We start from the raw sequence: 24,169 nt of genomic DNA, 5'->3' as shown, positions 1-24,169 counted from the left end.
CTTGGATTTGATATTGAGGGAGATAATTGTAAAAACAGTGAGGGAAACAGATTAATTTCCCCACACCTTTCTCTTGTATAGATGATCTCCATGACGGCTTCAGTGCCCATCCCCCTCCCTGGCACTTTCCACCTGATGAACTCCTATTCATTCCTGAAGACCCCATTCTCTTCCTTTAGTTTTCTCCTCCTCTGGGTAGACCCAGACCACCATTTATTTCTCCAGTAAAGATCTTATCATATTTGATTATACTGTTTTCTGACCTTACATACTAGATTGTATACTCTAAGAAATATCTGTCAAGTGACTGAATGAATGAAAGAATGAGCATTCCTATGATGTTCTTGGGGAAAAGATTATTTTTCCACCTACAAAAGGAGAAACTGAGGCTGAGTGAGTATCAGTTGCTGACTTCATATGCAGTGGACCAGACCTGGGGCTGAACCTCCTGAGTGCAAGGTCAGTGCTCTGCCCGCAAGCACATTCACCTCACATCATAACTGAATGGTGGACTAGGACAAGTGTGGGGAAAACTTCTGATGCAGGTAGGCAGGCAGTTTTGGAGACAACAGACAAGGATCCTAACCCCAACCCAAACTCTCACTGACCACTTTCCCTATCTGTAACTACTTTCTATCTCTGAAATAAAAATAATAAGGAAATAACCACACCTACAGAACATTTGGTGAACTAACTGTGATTTCTAGAACTCAGGGTTCATGTGTGCTTTGCTTGCTGCTGGGTTGTGACACCCAGCATACTGGCTGGCACTTAACAGGTGCTCAATGCACATTTTTTAGGAAACTAATGAGTAGAAAGTTGAAATGTATACAACCGTTGTCACTGTCAGCTCAAAAAGGTTTTTGTCCTATTTCCCAAGGTGGAACCAGCAGTTAATCAACTCTGGTGGCTCTAAGCTCTGCCCTCACCCTCCACCCTCCCCACAGGTGGGAGGGACAATACTGCCAGACTGGCCTGATGTGGTCAGAGACAGTCAGCCATCCAGAAGCCACTGCACCATGAGTGTGTCCGTACTGAGCCCCACCAGAGCCCTGGGCAGCCTCTCTGGGCTCCTACAGGTGGCCTCCCTGTTCGGTCTGGTTCTCCTGCTGCTCAGGGCAGCCCAGCTCTACCTGCGCAGACAGTGGCTGCTCAAAGCCCTCCAGGAGTTCCCGTGCCCTCCTTCCCACTGGCTGTTCGGGCACCAGCAGGAGGTAAAAGCAAGTGGGACAGGGGAGTGGGAAGGCAAGGAGGGCAGGGGATCACCAAGCATGGTCATGGTCAGCAAGTCTGCGGGACAAAGCCTTGTTGTACGAGAAGCATGTGGCCGTGGAGGAAAACCCAGTTTACCCCTCAGGTGGTGGCTCCTCATCCCATGTGCTGGTGTGCTCAGTCTGTTAGAGCCCCGTTCCTTAGGTAGATCTGCGGGCTATTTTGACAGCCCAGAACTTTGAGGACAATGGCTGTTCCTGAGTCTCCCTGCTATAGGATCACAGAACAGAACTTCTAGATGCTTCCCTGCCTGTGTCCACTCATTTCCATCCCTTCTGCCAGTCCCTAGGCTTCCTGGGACATAAACGTGGGTCTCATGGATCCCTGCCTATGGGGGTTCACAGTCTGTGGAGACAATAGACAGGGATTTAAAGAAGGTGTCAGATCACAGGAAGAGAGGCTCACCTACAGGGTGGCTGCAGATAAGATCAGAAGTAGGGGACCCACTAGCTTGGTTGGCCTGCAACTATGGGATTTTTCAGACTGGTGATGGCAGTGCTAAAAACCTGACAACTTACTGACATATATGAGCAGGAAGGTTTCCAGGATGGTCCAAGGTAAAGAGTACTGGCATTTGAGTTGCACCAGTAAAAAGAATCTCTTTCCCTCCCAGCTCTCATTCCCCAAACCCCTGCCCTGTAAGATCCTTTTGGCTGAGGATATCATACCCCTTTCTGTACCCTCAGACCCACACCGTGCCTGACACAAATGGATGCTTGACTCAGGTACGCGGACTAACAGGAAAGGAGCAGCTTGCAGGTTGGGTGACAGACAGTGCTACCCAGCCAGCTCTGTTAGCACTAGTCCCTGGGGGAAAGGTGCAGAGCAAGGTGAGGGGCCCGCATGGAGGGCAACTAGCCTAGGGTTTGTGGATTGAACAAGCCTAAGGAGAAAAAGAGGACAAGTGATTATAAGCAGAGTGGAGCCAAAAATTGGAACTCTGTGTCAACCACAGAGAGACAGCCAAAGCCCAGTTTGTTCATGCGAACTCTGGTACTACTGACTTCCAGATTGTTTGTTGATTTGGAGAAATTGTGACTTGTGTTGATGTAGTTGTCACCTTTCTGAGATAGGATTTGATGGAGGGCACCACTACACTTTCCTCCTGTGACTTTACCATTACACTGAGGACCTTAGATGACATATAGACTCAGAAAGAGAATATTTATATATTTATATAACAAATACATTTCATGCAGCCAAATTTTCCTTGCTTTTATAATACTGCCTGAGATTTTCATGTATTCAATACCTCTCTTATTAGCTAAGTCATGAATTGAATGCCAGATGTTCCATCCACACTGAAGCTAATCTTTCAGACTAGATGACAACTCACAAGGTGGGCAGTTAACATATGGGCGCTTTTGCCGAGATACCTAGATTCATATCCCAGCTCTACCACATACTTCAAATGCCTTTTCTATCACTCCTCATCTGTAAGTTGCAGATGATAATGATACTTATAGCACACAAGTGAGTTATTAAAATGGTAGGATTGTGTGTGGCACAGACCAAGGGCCACCATTACTCTCACTCTAATTGTATGAAGTTAAAATAATTTTAATGCCTAAGGAGGACAATCATGTTGAAGATATAAACTCTCTGCATTAAGTAGAATCCAATAGGGACTATAGAAAGGGGAACTAATGTCTTTGGGACTCAAACAACCCAAACTACCCCATTTCCTTTCATGTCTTCCCACCAACACAGGCATACCTTCCATGTCAGCAGAGCCCACATCCGACCATTGCTTGTGTGGCCAAACCATTACCTGTCCATCTACCCTCTTTGTATCTCTCTTTGGGGAAATTGCTTTGTGGCTGCAGTTCCCAGGATCAGCCAGGGGAGGACAACTCCAGAGTAGCACAACCTGTATAGAGTGGCTGAAGCATGGGGACCTGATGGACACTGGGTATTTGCCTACAAGGTCGTGACCCCTGCCACCATGGGCACCATCCCCTCTACAAGAGTCTCTAGTGGCTCTGGCCACAGATGCTCAGGGACACATGGGAGTCCCATCTGCTTCACTGGAGGGCAGACAGACTAGTGGATGCCCAAATGGGCTAGAGAAAAGAATGGAAAGGCAGAACACAGTGTAGCTCCTCTCAGTCCCTGAAGGGATATAAGGAGAGTGCCCAGGAGCAGAATTTTTGGGAAGCTTGGGCACCAAGCAATCAGAAAGACATGCTACTGTGCTGAAGGATTTTCTCCCCACCTGCACTGCCACTCAAACATAAGCTCCATGAAAGCAGGGACCTCCAGCAACTAGGATGATGATTGACACAAAGTTCTCAATACATAGTTATGAAATAAGTGAATGAGTGAATCCATCTACTCATCTACTCACTTGCGTATCTGCTCATCACTATAGAGAAAACCTTTTCAGATGTCTTCCCATCCCACCTGCTCTGAGATTTCTTTCCCCACAAAGGGTGGGCCCCTGAATGCCCTATACAATCCCAGCCACAGTTGCTTGTAGCAGGTGAACACCTTGGCCATATTACAATCAGATCTCCAATAGGATTCCCAGTGCCCCTCAGACATGATGTGGTAGAATGGTGCCAATCGGGAAGGGTAGAAGTGCTCTTTCCTCCAAGTGGCCTCAGCTCCATGAAGACAGGGACTGTTGTCTGTTTATCTGTGACCATATTTCCAGCTTCTAGAAAATTGTCACGTAGACCCCAGTAAACACTTGGTAAGAGAATGAAAGCATGTTTATGCAGAGAAGAAGAATGAGAGACTCAGTCCTGGATGCTCTCCAGTCAACAGTTCTGCCCCTTCCACACCCTGGCTGCCTCCTGCCCTAAGTCCTGTGAAACACCCTGGAACCCTCAGCCTTCTCTTTGTTCCTTTTCTCTCTCTTACATTGTTCAAGATTAATCTGTCACTCACAACAAGAATTTTAAACAAGACTCACTCATTCACTCACATACACATGCTCATTCATTCCTTCTTACACTTCTTTATTCTTATAAAAATAAAGCATAATTCCTAAAAACCATGCTCTAAGAATAGAGAAATACAGATATTAAAGGTAAGTTTGCCAACACTGGGCCCAGCAATTAGAACACTGAGTTGAGATATAATAATAGAGACACACAGGTTGCTGTGGGAACACTGGGGTCAGCAGGCTTGGGTGTAAGGTGGCTCACCTGGGCATAGCCTTTCAAGGTTTCCTCATTCTTCAGAGAAACAGGAGAATGTAATAATCTGTCCCCACTCACAGGCGTGCCTTGATCATTACACAATTGTACTGCTTAGTTAGGGTGCTTAACAAACAGGGTGGCTAAAACAGCAAAGTTTAGTGTCTCACAGTTCTGTAGACTAGAAGTTCAAAATCAAGATGTTCATAGGGCTGGCACCTTCTGAAGACTGTGAAGGAACCATGAGCTCAAGGCCTCTCTCCTTGGTTGGTAAACCACAATCTTCTCCACATGTCTCTTTAAATCATCTTCCCTCTGTGAGTGGTGATTTCTCTGTCCACACTTCATACCTGTCTTTTCATAAAGACAGTTATAGTACATCAGCACTCACTCTAATGACCTCATTTTAACTTAATTACTACTATAAAGACCTTATCTTGAAATAAAATCAAATTCTGAGGTACTAGGGATTAAACCTTTCAAGACATGAATTTGAAAGAGACAAAATTCAACAAATAACTCAAACATAAGTCTGTGAAAGAGGTGTGTGCACCATTCATTCCATAACTGAACATTCATCAAACACGTACTATGTGAAAGCCTCTAAGGGCAGTTCTGAGTGAGGGCTCAACCAGAAGCTGGAATATGACCTTAGATTGAGTTTCGATGAAGAGCAAGAATCTGGATCACAACCTGGTTCATCAGAACCAGTTCCAAACTCCTAATCACAGATGATAGATCCAGAATTATATCCCTCTAGCTGTTTTACCCTTCACCACCACTCCAAGCACTAGACCTAAAGAGAGGTTTTGTTGATTTCTCTCTCCCTTGCTCACAGTTCCAAAGTGACCATGAGCTACAAGAGCTTCGAAAAAGGGTAAAGAAATTCCCATGTGCCTGTCCTCGCTGGATGTGGGGGACCAACGCCACGTTACTGGTTTATGACCCTGACTACATGAAGATGATCCTGGGAAGATCAGGTGAGAATGAAACCTGAATTGTGTCTGGAGCAGGTCTTCCCTCTGTGTTGTGGAATTCCAGCAGAGACTTTAGCTCGCCAGCATTCCCTGAACCCTCTACCAACCATTCTCCCAGACCACAAGCCAGCATAAGACCAACAAGATCTGCCTTAACTGAATGCTTAAAGAGCCTGCTGGGCCAATTTCTTTTCTATCTTCTGTATTTATTTTTTGTTGTTTCCTTCTTTCCTTTCTTTCTTTCTTCCATCCATCCTTCTTTTCTTCCTTCTTTCCTTCCTTCCTTTGTTCTTCCTCTCCCCCCCTCCTTTCTATCTTTCTCTTTTAATCAGATGATCTGTTACGTAAATTCCCCAGATCTGAAAGACAATTTCTATCAAATCTGACTTTGGTTTCACATTTCTAATTGTTACCTGTCCTGGAGACGTGAAGCCCCCACAAGCTGCAGGAAGACCATAGACTTCTGTGTTTTCTGTGGCACTGAGGATAGTGCCTATATTTCTGGCTGATTGACCATCATCCTAATCCTGTGGGCATTCTGCTGCTGGGACACTGAGTCTGCCTTCCCAAGCTCAGAGCAACTATTAGGACACAGAGACTTGGAGATGGGAGGCAGGTGGGAGACAAACCTGAGACAAACTGTCAGCTGACAATCTCAGGACGGGATCGCAGGCCATGGTCTGGACCACAGCTTCCTCCTGGGTGTTCCCTGCCTTGTTTGAATCCCTCCAGTTTCCTGTAATACCTTTTTTTCCCTTTCAGACCCGAAGGCTCATGATGTATACAGACTTCTGGCTCCGTGGATTGGTAAGTATGTCCAACCAGTACTGTGGGATCCACCTGCCTTACCAAGAGCTATCTCTTTGGCTCACAGAGAACAGCAGGTAACCAGCACCATATCACTGCCCTCATCTCTGAATCAAACCTCATTTCTCTTCTAACAAAACCCTCACTGCTTCCAGGTCATGGTGAGAGCCCCTCTGAAACTCAGCTTCTTCCCATCACCTGTCAGTGCTCCCCAATGTTTTCAGAGTGGCATTTACTTACAATCTTCTATTACCAGCCCCCCTAACCTATTTCACCCTTTAACTCACAGCTGTCATAATAATATCCCATGTACCTTCGCTTCAGGAAATTCACATTCCTGAAATACATTGGTCTTTCCTATCTTTGCCCATGATGAACCTTCTTCTGACATCCATGGTTCCTTCCAAATTGTCCCCAGTCATCCTTCTGATTCCATCTCCCCACCCCCACACACCTATCTGTGGCCAGGGTATGGTTTGCTCCTGTTGGATGGACAAACGTGGTTCAAGCACCGGCGGATGCTAACCCCAGCCTTCCACCATGACATCCTGAAGCCCTACGTGGGGATCATGGCTGACTCTGTTCTAGTGATGCTGGTAAGTCCATCCCTCTCTCATCTGCACACACCCACTCTCAGCACAATTCACCAGATAGAGCCAGAATAACTCAGAATAACCAGAATAACTCAGCCAATCAGAACTTACCATGTGACAGAGCTTCCCAGAGTGGATGGGACAGGAGGTACCTAGGCACCAGCCTGGATCCACATGACTTTGGTCATTGCCAAGGGAAAGGAGGGCCATGGAAGGAACAGAGTCCACTCACCTCTCACCTCCATGTCTTCAGCACAGTGGACTAGAGGAACAGTCCTTCCTCTTCACAATAAGACAAACTACCACTAGCACACCTGAGTAGTGACTGGGTGGACATCATAGGATGACATTCAGGTGGACTCTGGCTTGGAGCACAGGCTTCAACATGAAATTGAGTCACTGCGTGGAACGGAATGGAGATTACATCCTTACTCACAGAGCTAGGTCCTGCCAACGCATCACCTGTTACCTGGTCTCTGATTTCAACAGCTATGCTCATCTGATGAGTGAAAAGAATTAAAGTCCCTAGTGTCCTTTCCTTAGGAGCCCTAGTACTGGTCACTTAGGTTTCCTCTTGCCTTGACATATTTGCTACCTAGAGTTAAAGGGCACCAGGTGTCCCTCAGGTCTAGCTTAACCCCACACAAAATTCCCTCTTTGTCATCTGAGAAACAATGTTTTCTGATCTGCTTAAAGGTGATTACCATAACTTATTTCTAAATTTCAAAAATATTTCACACCATTATGAGAAAATGTCTTTAATTTTATAATCAAAGGTTCTGAGGATATAGCTCTTACTTTATCATCATTTGCATTACAGTCTAAATGTGCTATAATGCCTCTGTTCTGGAAAGTGAAGGATTCCAAACAGGTGTCTGGAGACACGAGAGACAAACTAGCTTTGTCAGCAGAGGCCCTCTGGGGCAGTAGAGTTGGGTCAATGTCCCCCTCCCACTACAGGACAAATGGGAGGAGCTCATCAGCCAGGACTCCCATCTGGAGATCTTTGAACATGTCTCCTTGATGACCCTGGACACCATCATGAAGTGCGCCTTCAGCCAGCAAGGCAGCGTCCAGACAGACAGGTCTGTGATGATCCTTCAGCTGCAGGGTTTTTGTTTCTATCAACTGATACAGAGTCAGTGGAGAGGCAGTTCAGGCAGATGTGATGCTCACCAGCTCAGAAAGCAAGAGTATCAAGAGCTGCTGACCATGGACAAATTCCAGTCCGGACTAAAGCTTGACTGAGCCACAGATCCCTGATCCCTGGCACAGGCTCATTCCTGATTGTTCATATCACATGTTTGGTTTTTTTTTTATTATTATATTATTGTTCAATTACAGTTGTCTGCATTCCCCCCACCACCACACCCCACCACCCCAGCCAAACCCACCTCCCTCCCTTGCTTCCACCCTCCTCTTTGGTTTTGTCCATGTGTCCTTTATAGTAGTTCCTGAAACCCCTTTCCTCCAAAATCCCCTCACTCCTCCCCTCTGGTTACGGTCAGATTGTTCTTAATTTCAATGTCCCTGGTTATATTTTACTTGCTTTTTTCTTTTGTTGATTATGTTCAGTTAAAGGTGAGATCATATGGTATTTGCCCCTCACCACCTGGCTTATTTCACTTAGCATAATGCTCTCCAGTTCCATCCATGCTGTCACAAAGGGTAGGAGCTCCTTCTTTCTCTATGCTGCGTAGAATTCCATTGTGTAAATGTACCATAGTTTTTAATCCACTCATTTACTGATGGGCACTTTGGTTGCTTCCAGCACTTGGCTATTGTAAATTGTGCTGCTATGAACATTGGGGTGCATAGGTTCTTTTGGATTGGTGTTTCAGGGTTCTTAGACTATAATCCCAGCAGTGGAATTGCTGGGTCAAAAGACAGTTCCATTTTTAGTTTTCTGAGGAAATTCCATACTGTTTTCCACAGTGGTTGCACCAATCTGCATTCCCACCAAAAGTATACTAGGGTTCCCTTTTCTCCACATACTCTCCAACACTTGTTTGTTGATTTGTTTATGATGGCCATTCTGACCTGTGTGAAGTGGTATCTCATTGTGGTTTTAATTTGCATCTCTCTGATGACTAGTGATGCTGAGCACCTTTTCATATGTTTCTGGGCCCTCTGTATGTCCTTCTTGAAGAAGTATGTCCTTCACATCTTTTGCCCATTTTTTAATTGGGTTTTTTGTCTTCCTGGAGTGGAGTCGTGTGAGTTCTTTATATATTTGGGAGAACAGACCCTTGTCTGAGGTATTATTGGCAGATATGTTTTCCCATACTGTTGGTTCTCTTTTCATTTTAATGCTGTTTTCATTAGCCATGCAGAAGCTTTTTAATTTGATGAGGTCCCATTTGTTTATTCTTTCCTTTTTGTCCCTTGCTTAGGGGACGTATCAGTGAAAATGTTGCCACGTGGTATGCCTGAGGTTTTCTTGCTGATGTTTTTGTCTAGGACTTTCATGGTGTCACAACTTATATTTAAATCTTGTATCCACCTTGAATTTAGTTTTGTGTATAGTCTAAATTGGTGATCAAGTTTCATTTTTTTGCGTGAATCTGTCCAGATCTCCCAACACCATTTGTTGAAGAGGATATTTTTACTCCATTTTATGCTTCTTCCCCGTTCATCAAATATTAATTGACCATAGAGACATAGGTTTATTTCTGGGCTCTCCATTCTGTTCCATTGGTCTATGTGTCTGTTCTTATGCCAGTACCAAGCTGTTTTGATTACAGTGGACTTGTAATACAGTTTGATATCTGGTATTGTGATCCCTCCTGCTTTGTTCTCCTTTCTCAGAATTGTTGCAGCTATTCAGGATCACTTATGGTTCCATATAAATTTCTGAACTGTTTGTTCCTTATCTGTGAAATATGTCATGGTTACTTTAATAGGGATTTCATTGAATCTATAAATTGCTTTGGGTAGTATGGCCATTTTGATGATGTTAATTCTTCCAATCTATGAATATGGTACATGCCTCCATTTGTTTGTGTCTTCCTTGATTTCTTTCTTCAGTGTTGTGTAGTTTTCTGAGTACAGGTCTTTTACCTCCTTGGTTAGGTTTATTCCTAGGTACTTTATTTTTCTTGTTGCTATATCAAATGGGTTTTTTTTTTCTTGATTGCTGTTTCTGATATTCATTGTTGGTGTACAAGAATGCCTTTGATTCTGAGTATTGACTTTGTATCCAGCTGCTTTGCCAAATTCATTTATTAGGTTGAGTAGTTTTTTGGTGGACTCCATAGGATTTTCCATGTATACTATCATGTCATGTGCAAACAATGACTGTTTTGCTTCCTTCTTTCCAATTTGGGTGCCTTTTATTTCTTTTTCTTGTCTGATTGCTGTGGCTAGGACTTCCAATACTATGTTGAATAGGAGTGGTGAGAGAGGGCATCCTTGTCTTGTTCCTGATCTTAGTGGGAAAAATCTAAGTCTTTGCCCATTGAGTTGGATGTTGGCTGTAGGTCTCTCATATAAGACCATTATTATGTTAAGGTATTCTCCCTGTGTTCCCACTTTGCTAAGTGTTTTTAACATAAATGGGTGCTGTACCTTATTAAAGGCTTTTTCCACATCTCTTGATATGATCATGTGATTTTTGTCCTTTGTTTTGTTTATGTGATGTATTACATTTATTGATTTGTGAATATTGTACCATCCTTTCATTCCTGGGATGAATCCCACTTGATCATGGTGTATAATCTTTTTAACGTATTGCTGAGTGTGGTTTGTCAATATTTTGTTGAGGATTTTAGCGTCTATGTTCATCAGCGATATTGGCCTGAAGTTTTCTTTCTTTGTTATGTCTTGATCTGGTTTTGGGATTAGGATGATGCTAGCTTCATAAAACGAGTTTGGGAGTTTTCCATCCTCTTGAATTTTTTGGAATAATCTGTGAAGGATAGGGGTTAGCTCTTCCTTAAATGCTTTGTAAAATTATCCCGTGAAACCATCTGGTCCAGGGCTTTTGTGTATTGGAAGCTTTTTGATTACTGCTTCAATTTCATCAGGAGTTATTGGTCTGTTCAGGCTTTCTGCTGCTTCTTCATTCAGTTCTGGAAGATTATATTTTTCTAGAAATTTGTCCATTTCACCTAGGTTTTCAAATTCTTGGCATATAGTTCTTCATAGTAATTTCTTACAATCCTTTGTATTCCTGTGGTATCAGTTGTAGTCTCTCCTCTTTCATTTCTGATAGTGTTTATTTGGGTCCTCTCTCTTTTTTTCTTGATGAGCCTGCTTAAGGGCTTGTTGATTTTGTTTATCTTTTCAAAGAACCAGCTCCTGGATTTATTTATTCTTAGAATTGTGCTTTTAGTCTCTATATCATTTAATTCTGCTCTGATCTTAGTTATTTCCTTCCTTCTGCTTGCTCTGAGCTGTCTTTGTTATTGTTCCTTGAGTTCTTGCAGGCATAGGGTTAGGTTGTTTATTTGAAATGTTTCCATCTCCTTTAGGTAGGCCTGTATCGCTATGAACTTCCTTCCTAGGACTGCCTTTGCTGTGTTGCGAGTTCACTTTCATTTGTTTCCAGAAACTTTTGATTTCTTCCTTATTCTCATTCTTGACCCAATCGTCATTTAATAGCATGCTATTCAATCTCCATGGGTTTGAGTGTTTGGGGTTTTTTCCCTTGAGGTTGGTTTTTAGTTTCAGTCCCTTGTGGTTGGAGAAAATCCTTGATATGATTCCAATTTCCTTGAATTTGTTGAGGCTTGTTTTGTGTCCTATCATGTGGTCTATCTTTGAAAATGTTCCATGTGCATTCAAAAAGAATGTGTATTTTGCTTCTTTGGGATGAAAGCCTCTATATATATCAGTTAAGACCATTTGATCTAGGGCATTGTTCAATGCCACGGTATCTTTGTTGATGTTTTGTTTGCAAGATCTGTCCATTTTTGACAGTGGGGTGTTAAAATCCCCTGCTATAATTGTGTTGCTGTCAATATCTTTCTTGAAGTCCTTCGAGGTTTTCTTTATGTATTTGGGTGCTCCTATGTTGGGTGCATATATATTTTCAATGTTTATGTCTTCTTGATGTATTCTTCCCTTGAGTATTATGAAGTAACCTCTGGGTCTTGTTTTATGGCTTTTTTTTTGAAGTTTATTTTGTCTGATATGAGTGTTGGTACCCCAACTTTTTTTCCCCTGTCAATTTGCCTGGAATATTTGTTTCCAGACCTTCACTTTCAGTCTGTATAGGTCTTTTGTTCTGAGGTGGGTCTCTTGTAGGCAGCATATGTGTGGGTCATGATTTATCCATTGAGCCATTCTATATGTTTTGATTGGGGCATTTAACCCATTTACTTTTAATGTCATTATTGATAGGTACCTATTCCTTGCCATTTTTTTGTACCCATGTTCCTCTTTCTGTCACTGTTTTTCTTCCTGTTCTTCAAGCAGACCGTGTACATCTCTTGCAGAGCTGGTTTGGTGGAGGTATATTCTTCAAGGCTTTTTTTGTCTGGGAAGCTCCTTATTTGTCCTTCCATTTTAATTGAGAGCCTTACTGGAAAGAGTAGTCTCAGTTACAGGCCCTTGTTTTTCATTACTTGGAATATTTCTTGCCATTCCCTTCTGGCTTGGAGCGTTTCCATTGAGAAGTCAGCTGCTAGTCCTATCGAGGCACCCTTGTATGTTACTTCTTGTTTCTCCCTTGCTGCCTTTAAGATTCTCTCTTTGTCTTGGAATTTTGCCATTTTAATTATGATGTGTCTTGAATTGGGCCTCTTTGGGTTCCTCTTGATTGGGACTCTCTGTGTTTCCTGGATTTGTGTGACTTTTTCTCTCATCAAATTAGGGAAGTTTTCCATCATTACTTTTTCAAACAGGTTTTCTACCCCTTGCTCTTCTTCTTCTCCTTCTGGTATCCCTATTATATGAATATTATTAGATTTCATGTTGTCCTGCATTTCCCTTAACCCCTCTTCATTCTTTCTGAGCCTCTTTTCCATTTCTTGCTCTTTCTGGGTGTCTTTTTCTACCTTGTCCTCCAGTTCACTGATCCAATCCTCTGCTTCATTGAGCCTGCTTTTGATTCCTTCTACTGTGGTCTTCAGTTCAGAAATTGTATTCTTCATTTCCTCTTGACCCTTGTTGATAGTTTCCACTTCCTTTTTCATGGTGATGTAGTTTGCAGTGAGTTCATTGTAGTTTTTGCTAATTCTGTGTGAGCTCATTGAGCTTCCTGATAACCATTGCTTTGAACTTAGTATCTGATAGTTGACTTGCCTCTATTTCATTTAGCATTCTTTCTGAGGCTTCCTCCTTTCTTTTCATTTGGGGATTGTTTTTTGTCTTCCCATTGTTTGTGAGACTCTTCTTGTTGGCCTCTGCTTCTTAAATTGATCTGTTCTGACTCCCTGGGTTTATGGTGTGAATGTCTGTGGTAGAAGACCTGTGAGATTCGGCGGTGCAGTTCCTTGATCTCCTGAGCTCACTGGTCTTAGGCTGTCATTTATGTTGGCCCTCCGTATATCTTTGTGTTTTGATTGTTGTTGGGTCTTTCTTTGGTGGGTCCTTCCCTCCAGCTGGTTAACTGAGGGTCACTCCATCCACCATGTCTTGTACTCTGTTGTGCAGGTGTGGACAGGTTGTATTGAAGCTGGTTCTTCTGTGTGTATGAGGTTTGGGGGCTTCTCTCTTGCTCTTGTTTAGTCGTTTGGTCTGAGTAATTTCTCCACCATTTAGTTGTATTTCCAGATCGGTCTTGGGTGGAGGTTAGTGTGGCTTCCACTCCCTCCTTCACTTTCTTCCATTGTTATCTGTTGGTGGTTCCCTTGTTGGTGGGTTTCCTCTTCCAGCAGGTATACTGGTGTTCACCACTCCCACCTACTCTTTTTTGTTATCAGCTGGAGGGAGAAGGCAAAATGGTTTAAGACAGCGGGAGTGTATTCTATGGTATTTAAAATACCAACCCATAGAGAAGAGATAGGAGATCCTTTGGATATGTATAGTGTCAACCATGATAATTCACCCACCTAGCCACTTTTTAGAAAGGGTAGAGAAAAGATAAGACTTGTTAGGGGGTGGGGGCAGGATTGTGAGTTGGATCTAGAATGCAGTGAGCTTGTGAGAGGTCAGATTATGAGTTAAAGTGAGAATAAAGGATAGAAAATAGGTGTGTTGTGTGAGATAATAGTGTTAACCACAACAGTAACAAAGTTCCGGAAACAGTGAAGTGAGCTAAGATCCGGTAGGTGTGCTGTGTAGTATTTACAATTGTATGGAACAGCAATTATTTCCAATAGTAATGGAGCAACAATCATATGACAGAATCTATGTGATCTGAATAACATGAATAGGAAGTGCAGGACCTAGAGTAGTGTGCTATTTGAACACAAATGAAGTGAAAGACGGAAAATTAAAAATACACTATGAAAGAGAGAACAAGGGAAAGCAGTCAGATGATGCAATTTAACAAACCAAGTGAAGAAAACTAAACAGAAAGAAGAGAAATTAAAAAATACTAATAAAATAAAAGATGTACAAATAAGGAAAAATAATAATACAAATATACAATAACTTGCAAGTTCTCTGGAGTAGCAAAGTGAAATCTGTCTCACTGTCTCAGTTGTTATGATGTTCCCTCTTTGGGTGTAACTCTGGTTCTTTCACAGCTCCAGGTTTTATTGTCTCACTTGTGAGAATAAAAAAAAAAAAAAGAAGAAGAAGAAAGGAAGGACGGAAGGAAGGAAGGGGGGGAAAGAGAGAGAGAGAGAAAGGAAGGAAGGAAGGAAGGAAGGAAGGAAGGAAGGAAGGAAGGAAGGAAGGAAGGAAGGAAGGAAGGATGGATTTTTAAAAAAGAAAGAAGGAAAGAAAAGAAGAAGAGATTTTAAAAAGAAGAAGAAGAAGAAGAAGCCTCCCGCTGGCTTTAAACAAGCCAAGCCAGTTCTGCTGGTCTTTCTGGCTGCAGCAGGCTGAGGGGTATTGGTTTCCCTTATCTGCCTTCCTGTGGTTTTGCTAGAATGGGGGCCAGGCCTGAGCCACACTCTTCACAGTTGCCCAGCCTCCAGCCCAGCTCCTCAGTTCACTGCCAGGCGCCCAGTGCCCTTCTGCACCCGGCCTTCACCTTCATTCTACCAGTTGTGCTGTCCTTGAGGTGCACCAATTAGGGGCAACTCACACACCACCTTCTCACTCTTTGCTGTCTAGATGCTAGGGGCTCTCAGAGTCTCTTCAGGGTAGTTCAGCCCCTCCCCCTGCCCCCGCCTCCCAGGGTTAAGTCTTTCTGGGGATAGCTGATGCGGTGAGCCCTCCTGCTCTCCTCTGCGGGGGACATCTCCACCTTCCTCTTAGAGAGCCAGTTGGCCCTGCAGGGCAGGGGCTCCAGCCATGGCTGCTGCTGAGGATGCTGGCGCACCCCACCTCTGCTGCTGCACACAGGGCCATGGGGTTAGGCACAAGGTACCTCTGGTTGGCAGGGTCAGGCATGCTCCCTCCCTGGGCTGTGGGGGTGAGCACTCGGCCTCTGCTGCTGGGGTGGGATTGGCAGCCACTGGGCCACTGGCTCCCTTGAGCGCAGTCCCTGGGGCTTTGGATGAGAGCACTCCGCCTCTGCTGCTGCAGCAGGAGCACATTCTCCAGGTGGCAGTGTCTGGCACACACTGGCCTCCAATGCTTTGGTGGCAGACCCGGCAGTGTAGGGGGCGGCTGGGTTGGTAGTGCACCACTGGGGTCACAGGCATGGTTAGGCACCCTCCACCGCTGCGGCTGGGGTTAGGGGTGTAGTCCGCATCCTGGCAGCAGAGGTGGGCCCACAGCTGAAGCTGTGGAGGCCCCACGGGCACAGCCAGGGGAGGCAGGGGCGGCTGCTGCAGAATAATTCTCCAAGCAGCCACTGTGTGCCTCTTTTTTTCTTTTTCTTTTTGAAAAATTCCTCCTATTCAAGCCTGCCACTCCAAACAAGCGCCTGACCTCTCACACAGCCCAACTCTCCAACCAGAGTGGGGACTATCCAGGTCAGGGTCCATCACGGACCAACTCTTCCCTGCTGGCGTCCACAGTCTCAGCAGGTGCACAATGCCCCTGTGTGTTTGCCACTTTGTCCTTATTCACCCTAGCAACTTCAAGCATTCAGGTCCATCCTGGTGCTGCTCAAACCTTGTTTGGCAGGGGAGGGAGCCATTGACCTGGCTCTCTCCCAAGAATCCTGCGGCAGACCCAGCAGGCACTGGGCCTAGGGCTGCAATGGCCCTGGTCCCCACACTGGTCCCAGGGACCTTATTACCCAAAGCACTCTCCTTACTGTCTGGTTTTTCAACGTCTTCTACAGTTTTGGCCTCCAATCTTCGTATATGCTGGGATTCCATTGGCTGTTCAGTCTGTTCCTCAGAAGATCATCTAGGCATTCCCCCAGTGCACAAGGGGAAGTGAACTCCACTTCCACCTATCTCGCCACCATCTTCCCTCCTTGTTCATATCACTTGTAAAGGACTGAGGGCCTCAAGGGCCAGAAGACAGAAGCAATGAATGCCTCAGTGCCACCTGTCCCCATTGTTTGTGGAAACTCCCACCTAGAACCCCAAGAACAGAGGCCTCCCAATACCTTAGTCTTTTCTGTATCTTCTCCCTCAGAAACTCCCAGTCCTACCTCCAGACCATTGGGGATGTGAAAAACCTCTTTTATTCTCGAGCAAGGAATTTATTCTACCAGAACGACATCATCTATGGGCTGACTCCTGAGGGCCGCTGGAACCACCGGGCCTGCCAGCTCGCCCATCAGCACACAGGTTGGATCCACCTCCTGGGATGCTCCTGTCCCTCATCAGGCATATCTCAAAGGGACTGGCCCTGACCTCAGGAAGAGCCCCCTGGTTCTCTTCGGGAGCTGCAACATACCCACACTGGGTACGCTCCTGGTACAGAGCTTGGGAACTGGGGTGTTAGGGTGCCAGGGCTTGTACAGGGATTGACATGTGTCACCATACTGGTGATGTCACCCCCTGCAAGTGGCATTCAGGCAGACCCTACTCTATGGGTGTGCTGTTGAGCGGAGGCCTGACTCCCAATCAGATGGTAATGGAGCTCTCCTTTCTGATGTGCACTCCCACATTCATTCTGATTCATGGCACCCAGACTGGAGCAGGGTTGGGGGCAGGTGGGTCCTCTGTGAGTTGCTGTCTCTGGACACCCAAAGCCCTCAGCTCTGCCTGGGGTCCACTGTTCTGGGACAGACCGAGTGATCAAGCTGAGGGAGGCATGTCTGCAAGAGGAGGGAGAGATGGAGGAAGCTAGGAGAAAGAGACACTTGGACTTCCTGGACATCCTCCTCTTTGCCAGAGTGAGTGTGTGTGGGAGGGGTCTGAGGCTTCACCCAGAAAGGCATAAGAAGGAACAAACCCTGCACTCTTGCTGTGACTTCCCCAGAGGGAGAATGCAAGCAGCATGCCTGACAAGGACATCCGTGCTGAGGTGGACACATTCATGTTCGAGGGCCATGACACCACAGCCAGTGGCATCTCTTGGATCCTCTATGCTCTGGCTGCGCACCCCGAGCATCAGCACAGGTGCCACAAGGAGATCCAGAGCCTCCTGGGGGACAGCAACTCCATCACCTGGTGAGCACTCAAGAGATGGGAAAGCCCTGCCCACTCAGCTAGACAAGAAGCCTGGGTCTGCCAGGCTCTGCCTGCCCTCAGGTTGGGCTGCCTTCATTTCAGGGATCAGCTGGATCAGATGCCCTACACCACCATGTGCATCAAGGAGGCACTGCGAATCTATCCTCCTATACCATTTATCGGCAGAGTGCTCAGCAAGCCAATCACCTTCCCTGATGGCCGCTCCTTACCCAGAGGTCTGAACTTCACCACACTCACTAACCTGGGCACTCTGCAAGAACACGTGGGAGATCAAATCCATATGTCCTAGGGTACTCCTGACCTCTCTGGTCTTGTTTCTTCATCATTAAGTATAAACTTACTTTGTAGTTTATATTAGGAATACAAAATGCCTGTCACAGAGTTTGACCACAACACTAGTTCCCCTTTCTAATCAGAGAATGAATCATATCGATATATTTACCTCAGTAAATCTCAATTCTGACATCTCACACGAATGGAGTCCCAAGCTGCTATCTTCTCCAGTCTAGCATCCCATCACATTTAGAATCCATGGTTTGATGACACCACAGTAATTCCATTCAATGGCACTGATGTTCTATGATTCTAACATTCTATTCTCCAGTCCCAACTCCAAGTTATAAGACTCTAGGGTCAATTCTGTCTGCATTGTCACATCTATTTGAATATCCTCTATATTTGATGTAATGTGTGCACAATTCCTTTGTGACAAATGCAAATCACTCTAGACATAGCAGATAACGTAATAATGACTCAGTCCATGGCATGTTCTTCACAAGGAGATGTTGGACTCTGGATGCAGCTTCCGGAATTTCACCCTAAAACTACTTCTCTGTGATGTGAGATTTGCCCTGACAATCAAACAGGGGAAGGGGTACATGTGGTTTCTTTCCTCTGGGATCTAGGCAGAGGGGGAAGATCAGCAAATCCACTGCCATGAGTCAGATGGTCCAGTCTCTGAGGAGCCCTCAGGTTGATGGCAGAGAGCAGCTGATGACCAGATCTGAGATCCTGCCATGATGGAGGCCACCTCATGGTTCACCTTTGGTCTGAATCCCAACCCTACCACATCCTAGCTGTGTGATTATAGGCAATGTGCTCAGCCTCTCTGAAGCTCAGGTGCCTTATCTGAATAATGGGAACATGAATGCCCTCCTTGGAGGATTGTTGGGAGGATTGAATGAGTTAATGGATAATCCCCAAAGGCCCATGGATGGCACCTGATAAATGTGAGTTTTATCTTGAGTTGCTCCAGAAAGTAAGCCTTCAATTCTGTCTTGCTTCTCAGTCCTGGGACATGGTTATCTACTCCTAATGTGTGCGTGTATGCTTTGCCATGTCTGCCCTCTGGTATTGCAATAGGATCATTCCACTCTGGCACTCACTACAACTCCCAAGTTTTTGTGCACTCACCTTCCCCCTGCTGGCATGTGTATGATCAGTCTTCTCTCTTCTCCCTGCCCTACAGGAATCAAAATCTCACTTTCTTTTTATGGTCTTCACCACAATCCGAAGGTGTGGCCCAACCCAGAGGTAGGATGGCTGTGGGAGGGAGGATGGGCTGATTTATCTAGGCCAACACCTCCTCCTGTTTCCAGCCCCGGGAGACCTGTGCCCTCTTGCATTGGAAGCAGGGCTTGACCCTACCTGTCCTGACCCTGGTGCTTTCTCTGCAGGTGTTTGACCCTTCCCGTTTTGCACCAGGTTCTGATCTACACAGCCATGCTTTCCTGCCCTTCTCAGGAGGACCGAGGTGAGGCATCCTGTACTTGGGGAGGGCCCACCCCCACATGTAAACCCTGATGTTTGTGACCCCCTACTTTCATATGTGGTACCCGTACATATGCCCTTGTATGCTGGTGTGTGGTGAAGGAGGCACTTGTCTACCTGTACAAAAAAAAGGTGACATTACAGGCCACCATACAGACACTTTTCCCACTGATTCTCTCCCAAGCAGTTGGTTGTCTTTAATTTTATCATTTTTGCCAATGTTGGACTATGTAGACAGTGGTACTATGGTATATAAATCCCAGTTCATACAAAGAATATTGCCAACTGGGAAAGTTGTCATGGTTATGTGAATATTAATATGCAGTCAGACTTTTGCTGGGATAGACTGCAAAAACAGAGAGGCTTATATTGGTCTGAAACTCTTCAAACAGTTCCTTTCCCTATTTGCCACCCACAATTCATTGTCAGCTGTTCTTCTAAACTTCAGTTATTCTGGTGTTTTCCTCACTTCCAGAATACAACTTCTCAAAGGTAAAGTTTTTCATAAAAATTAAACTTCTGCTTGCTTTTCTCAATTACCAGTAGTATTAAAAACAGAATTTTTCCTCTCTTCTCACAGGGCAGTGCAGCCGCTGCCTTGCCTACCTCACTGATCTGCCACTCACTGTGTCTGTGATATTTCCTTGTGTTCAGATTTCCAGCTGCCTCCCTGTCCTGATGGTTCAAGCCCTATTCGTGAATGGTGCACAAGCAAGGTGTTTTACACCAACGCATGCCTCCTTGCTTTTGCAATCTACCCCAACAAAAGATTGACCGCATATTAATATTCACATAAGCACAACTGCTTTCCCAGTTGACAAAATTGTTTATGCAAAGTGGGATTATTTACGGAAGTCCAATATCTACACTGTCTAACGTTTTTGCTATCTAATGTTAGCAAAAAGCGTAAAACTAAGGACAATCACTCCTTTTGAGAGAAAACCCACGACTTTGTATAGGACACACAGCATTTGAAAGGTTCCTGGTGTGTAAATATAAAGCATCCTTGAAATAGCTGCTGAGTTGGACAATTACACCCCAGAACAGCTGCTGTTGGAAAATCTGCAAAGACTAAAGAAATCTTCCTGTAAAATAGTAACGTCCTTAACCTTTGTACTTGGGTCAGAAGCAAGCTTTTTTGTGAATTCTTCGAATGCTGAGTCAACTTTCACAGAATAGACTTTAAACAATTCATTCTTCCAGGGGTTGACTGGCTCTAGCCTTTGGTTTCTCCCAGGATTGAGTCTTTTCCTCCTAGACCAAGTCACATGCCTGCCACTAGAGGGCAGGAGAGCACAAGGCTGCTCAATTCCTAGCTCAGAACTCGTATTTTTATTTTTTTTCAATTTTAATTTACTTTTATAATTCAATTAACTTCATTCAAGTATAAATGTATTTCTTAAGTCTGTCTCTGTTTGAAAAGTCCTGGGCCAGGAGATGGGAAAGACACTGTCCCTGCCTCCAGGTGTTCCCAGTCAAGAAATAAACCATCTACTGAAGACACTTCATTCATTCATTTTTTCCTTCACCCACTCATTCACTCACTGAACAGATTGTTGAATGTTCTGTTTCCTGCACTGTCCTGGGCATTGGGCACTGTGATGTATCCTTGAATAAAACACTAATGGTGCCTTGGGGGTCTAGGGAAGAAGAGGTACAGTCAGTGAGGGAGAAAGGACAGGATGTCCTTGGACTTAACCTTGAGCATGTAGCAGGCAGGGGTGGAGGGAGGGCCTTCTCTGTGATTCAACAACATGAGCTCACTTAGGAAGTGGAGCTGGACAGGTGAGAGGTGAGTGAAGCAAACCCATGGGGGTTAGATGCCAGCTGAAGCATTTGGACAAGTTCTACCTATGATGGGGGCATAGAAGGGGCTTCAGTGAAGAGGGGAGGGGAGTCGGGAGACAGAGAAGTCCAGGTGCTGAGACTGATGAATGTCAAGGAGGGACATTTCTCCAGTAGGATAGAATGGCTACAGAAGCTGGTGGACTGAGGAGATGAGGGAGAGTCAAGAGTCTGGACCATTCATTGGGAGGCAGGTGCTGCAACTGGTTGAATGTCGCTAATCCCTCGTTGCCCCTGCAGCTTCCCTGTTGCCATTCGGATTTCCTTACACAAACCCGTCTCTCCTCTGTGCGGATGAAGGTCACTGTCGTCCCCCTATATAGTGAGGACCTGAGAGTGTGACCCACCCTCCGTATCACACTCTGACCTGGCCTCCACATTGTGAAATCAGAAACTGGTTGTGGTAGGAGAAAACAAATTAATAATTAACTTTTCAATCATTCACTTGACTTCACTTGGTGGGTTAGGGCAATGACCTTCCCCTACTAGGATTTCATGCCTGCTGAGTACAGAAGTAGGAGTTAGAAACTACTCCTAATAGAAAGATAGGCTTTGTCAAAGTTCAAGTACAGAATGTGAAACAAGACTAGAGGGATGGAAGTGTACGTGTCCTAAAAACAAAAGGGATTGGATTGAGTCACATTGAATGCCCTGTTCCTAGCAAGGGCTGAGTGGCCAATAGCTGCCCAGCTCAAAACAAGGTTTAAGGCCACTTCTCATGTCATTTCTCCTCCCTGGCCCAGGAACTGCATTGGGAAGAATTTTGCCATGAAGGAGCTGAAGGTGGCCGTGGCATTGACCCTGCTTCGCTTTGAGCTGGCGGTTGATCCATTTAAAGTCCCCATCCCAGTACCAAAAATTGTTTTGAGTCCCAAGAATGGAATCCACTTGCAGCTGAGGAAGCGGCTCTAATCCATTTGGAGACAACAGCGAGCTCTGAGGATCTCCTTCCTACCATCCTGTCTCCCTGTTATGTGATGCCATCCTCTGTCTATCTAACCATGACCTGCTTCCCACATGATCTTCTACCTGACCTCCTCCCTCTGGTCCTCTGACTGTCTGCCCCTCTAACCTATCATTTTCACTTTCTGCCTGCTTGTCTTCCCTGTATAGTTTCCTTTAGATGCTATAATAATTTACTATAGCCTCAGTGACATAACACACCACAATTTTTCTCTTAGCATCTAGATTCATGAGTCTGAAATGGGTTTCATGGCATCACCACTGAGGTGTTGGGAGGGCCACATCACCTCCAGGGCTCTAGGAGAAAATCCCTGTCTTGGTCTTTCCAGCATCTAGAGCTGCCTTATTACATCCCTTGTCTCCTGCAGCCTCCTCTGTACACACATCCAGCAGCACCTTCAAATGTCCCTCTGCTTCTGTCTTCACATTGCCTTCTCTCTTATGAGGACACTTGTGATTACATGAATTTACTCAGATAAAAGAGGACATAGTCACATCTTGTAAGAATTAGACCATGGACATCTTGTGAGCTGTCATTCAGCCAAATGGGTCCCTATGTTGTTGGGAACCACCCTGCCTGGTTTCAGAAGCTGTAACCCCCCATGGCTAAGGCTGAGTGAGAGACCTTGGGACCCTAAGCCACTAAGGAGACAACGTTTGTCTCCCTGGCAGGGACACCACCTCTGTCCCCTTTACTTTACCCTGCTTGGCCCTGAGCCTGACCAGTTAGCCAAAGATGGGTAAGATTCCTCAAGGGAGGGACAACATAAGATCATGATCATGAAGAAGAGGCCCTCAGGGAAGGACTTGGGGGGCTATAGAAAAAGGGGGTGATGGGCCCTTGCCCCTCAGCTTTGACATAGCCTGAGTCCTCACTCTGTCTACAAAATGACTCCTAATCTCTTGGCTGCCTTACTTCCCCTGCCTGACTTAAGCCTGAAACAATGACAGAGGGCAGTGCAGACCTGGCTGGAAAAGGGCAGGTTCCCTGGGGTGATTAGGCCTAAGAAAGAGTACATACAATCCTGTGAAACCTGCTTTGCTAAGAATGCCCTCAATTTTCTGATAACTGACCCTGACTCAGAATAAGCCCTCATAGTTCTTTGAATGTTATCTATTGTTTGATCCTCACTGCCTCACAATGATTGATGAGTTTTACCTGTATTCCTGTGCAAATTGAACCTAATAAAAACCCATTGAGGAAAAGGCTCTTGGCCCTTCTCCTTTGAGAGATCAGCCACCTTTCCTCCCCAAGCAGATCATGTCTTGGTAGACTTATTCTCATCCGTGGCGGACAGGAGGCTCTGCGGGCAAAGCTCCCCCACACTATGTGACTGCCATTGGTCCATGTTCCCAGTTCCCTTCTGTGTGTTTCCTGTACACCCATTTGTCAAACTCACACTCTCTCCTTCTTTCTTCCTTCCCGGGATACAGTGCACAATGTCATATGTACTTCCTGTTATGCCTTGGGAGGAACTGGATGGAGGGAAGCGAGCGAGATGGGGTGAGGAAGAGAGACCAGACAAAGCAGGGAGATAATATCTGCTCTGCAGTGCAGATATTATCACCTCAGAGGCCATGAAGGGGATAGCTGTCCAGGAAGGATTGGAGGAGCCCAGGTGGGCAGACATGTGTGGCCCGTGAGAGAGGATGCCAGAGAACAACTGGCAATGCCTTCCCCACAGGACAGGCCCTGGTAGTCCCCTGAATCTCTAAAACTTTTGTTTTAGGCAAATATTCCTTATCCTATTTTCCAAAACATATACAAAGTTAAAGAAAGACACCCATCCCAGTGAAGGGCCAAGCCCCAAAGCCACCCCTCTGTCATGTGGACTGGGCGAGTGCCTGGTCATAACCAGGAATCACAAGGCACAGCTTCCATTGCCTTCACTGTATCACCCAGACTGGACTGTAAGTTTCTGCTACATTTTAGAAAGATTGCCTATTACAAAAGGAAAAGGGGGAGTCTAGAAGCAAGTGGGTTCTCACCACATTTGCTGAGTGAATGAGTCAGGATACATGCACAGTAAGCATTCATAGACATACCTGTTTTCTGGCACCATCCTCAAGGTGACTGTCTAGGGGGTACCAACTCCCCTTCTATAACACAAGCCTCCCAAGGACAGGGAGCCACAGCTGCTCCACAACCAAGCTTGGAGGGGGCAGTGCCCAGGGAAAGGCCACAGCCTGGGCTGTCTGGGGCC

At 45.4% G+C, this 24,169-nt stretch overlaps 1 protein-coding gene across 2 annotated transcripts; it reads left to right on the top strand.

The window, feature by feature from the left end:
- Positions 1-966: 966 nt before the first annotated feature.
- Positions 967-23,220, top strand: LOC112314476 (cytochrome P450 4A6). 2 transcript variants are annotated; one of them, XM_024571052.4, is made up of 12 exons: positions 968-1,214; positions 5,254-5,395; positions 6,155-6,199; positions 6,668-6,795; positions 7,753-7,877; positions 16,384-16,538; positions 16,983-17,089; positions 17,176-17,366; positions 17,469-17,602; positions 18,856-18,920; positions 19,064-19,140; positions 21,746-23,220. In XM_024571052.4, the coding sequence occupies exons 1-12, from the start codon at positions 1,020-1,022 to the stop codon at positions 21,912-21,914; spliced, it is 1,533 nt and encodes a 510-aa protein (XP_024426820.2). In that variant the 5' UTR covers positions 968-1,019; the 3' UTR covers positions 21,915-23,220. The 2 variants fall into 2 exon arrangements, 1 of the variants encoding a protein (XP_024426820.2); XR_006656942.3 differs by lacking the exons at positions 19,064-19,140; positions 21,746-23,220 and adding an exon at positions 18,293-18,616 and having other exon boundaries at positions 967-1,214; positions 18,856-18,870.
- Positions 23,221-24,169: the final 949 nt, after the last annotated feature.

The sequence above is a fragment of the Desmodus rotundus genome, chromosome 3 (assembly GCF_022682495.2).
Source record: "Desmodus rotundus isolate HL8 chromosome 3, HLdesRot8A.1, whole genome shotgun sequence".
Classification (NCBI taxonomy): domain Eukaryota; kingdom Metazoa; phylum Chordata; class Mammalia; order Chiroptera; family Phyllostomidae; genus Desmodus; species Desmodus rotundus.
This window is presented reverse-complemented; position numbering and strand designations above follow the sequence as displayed.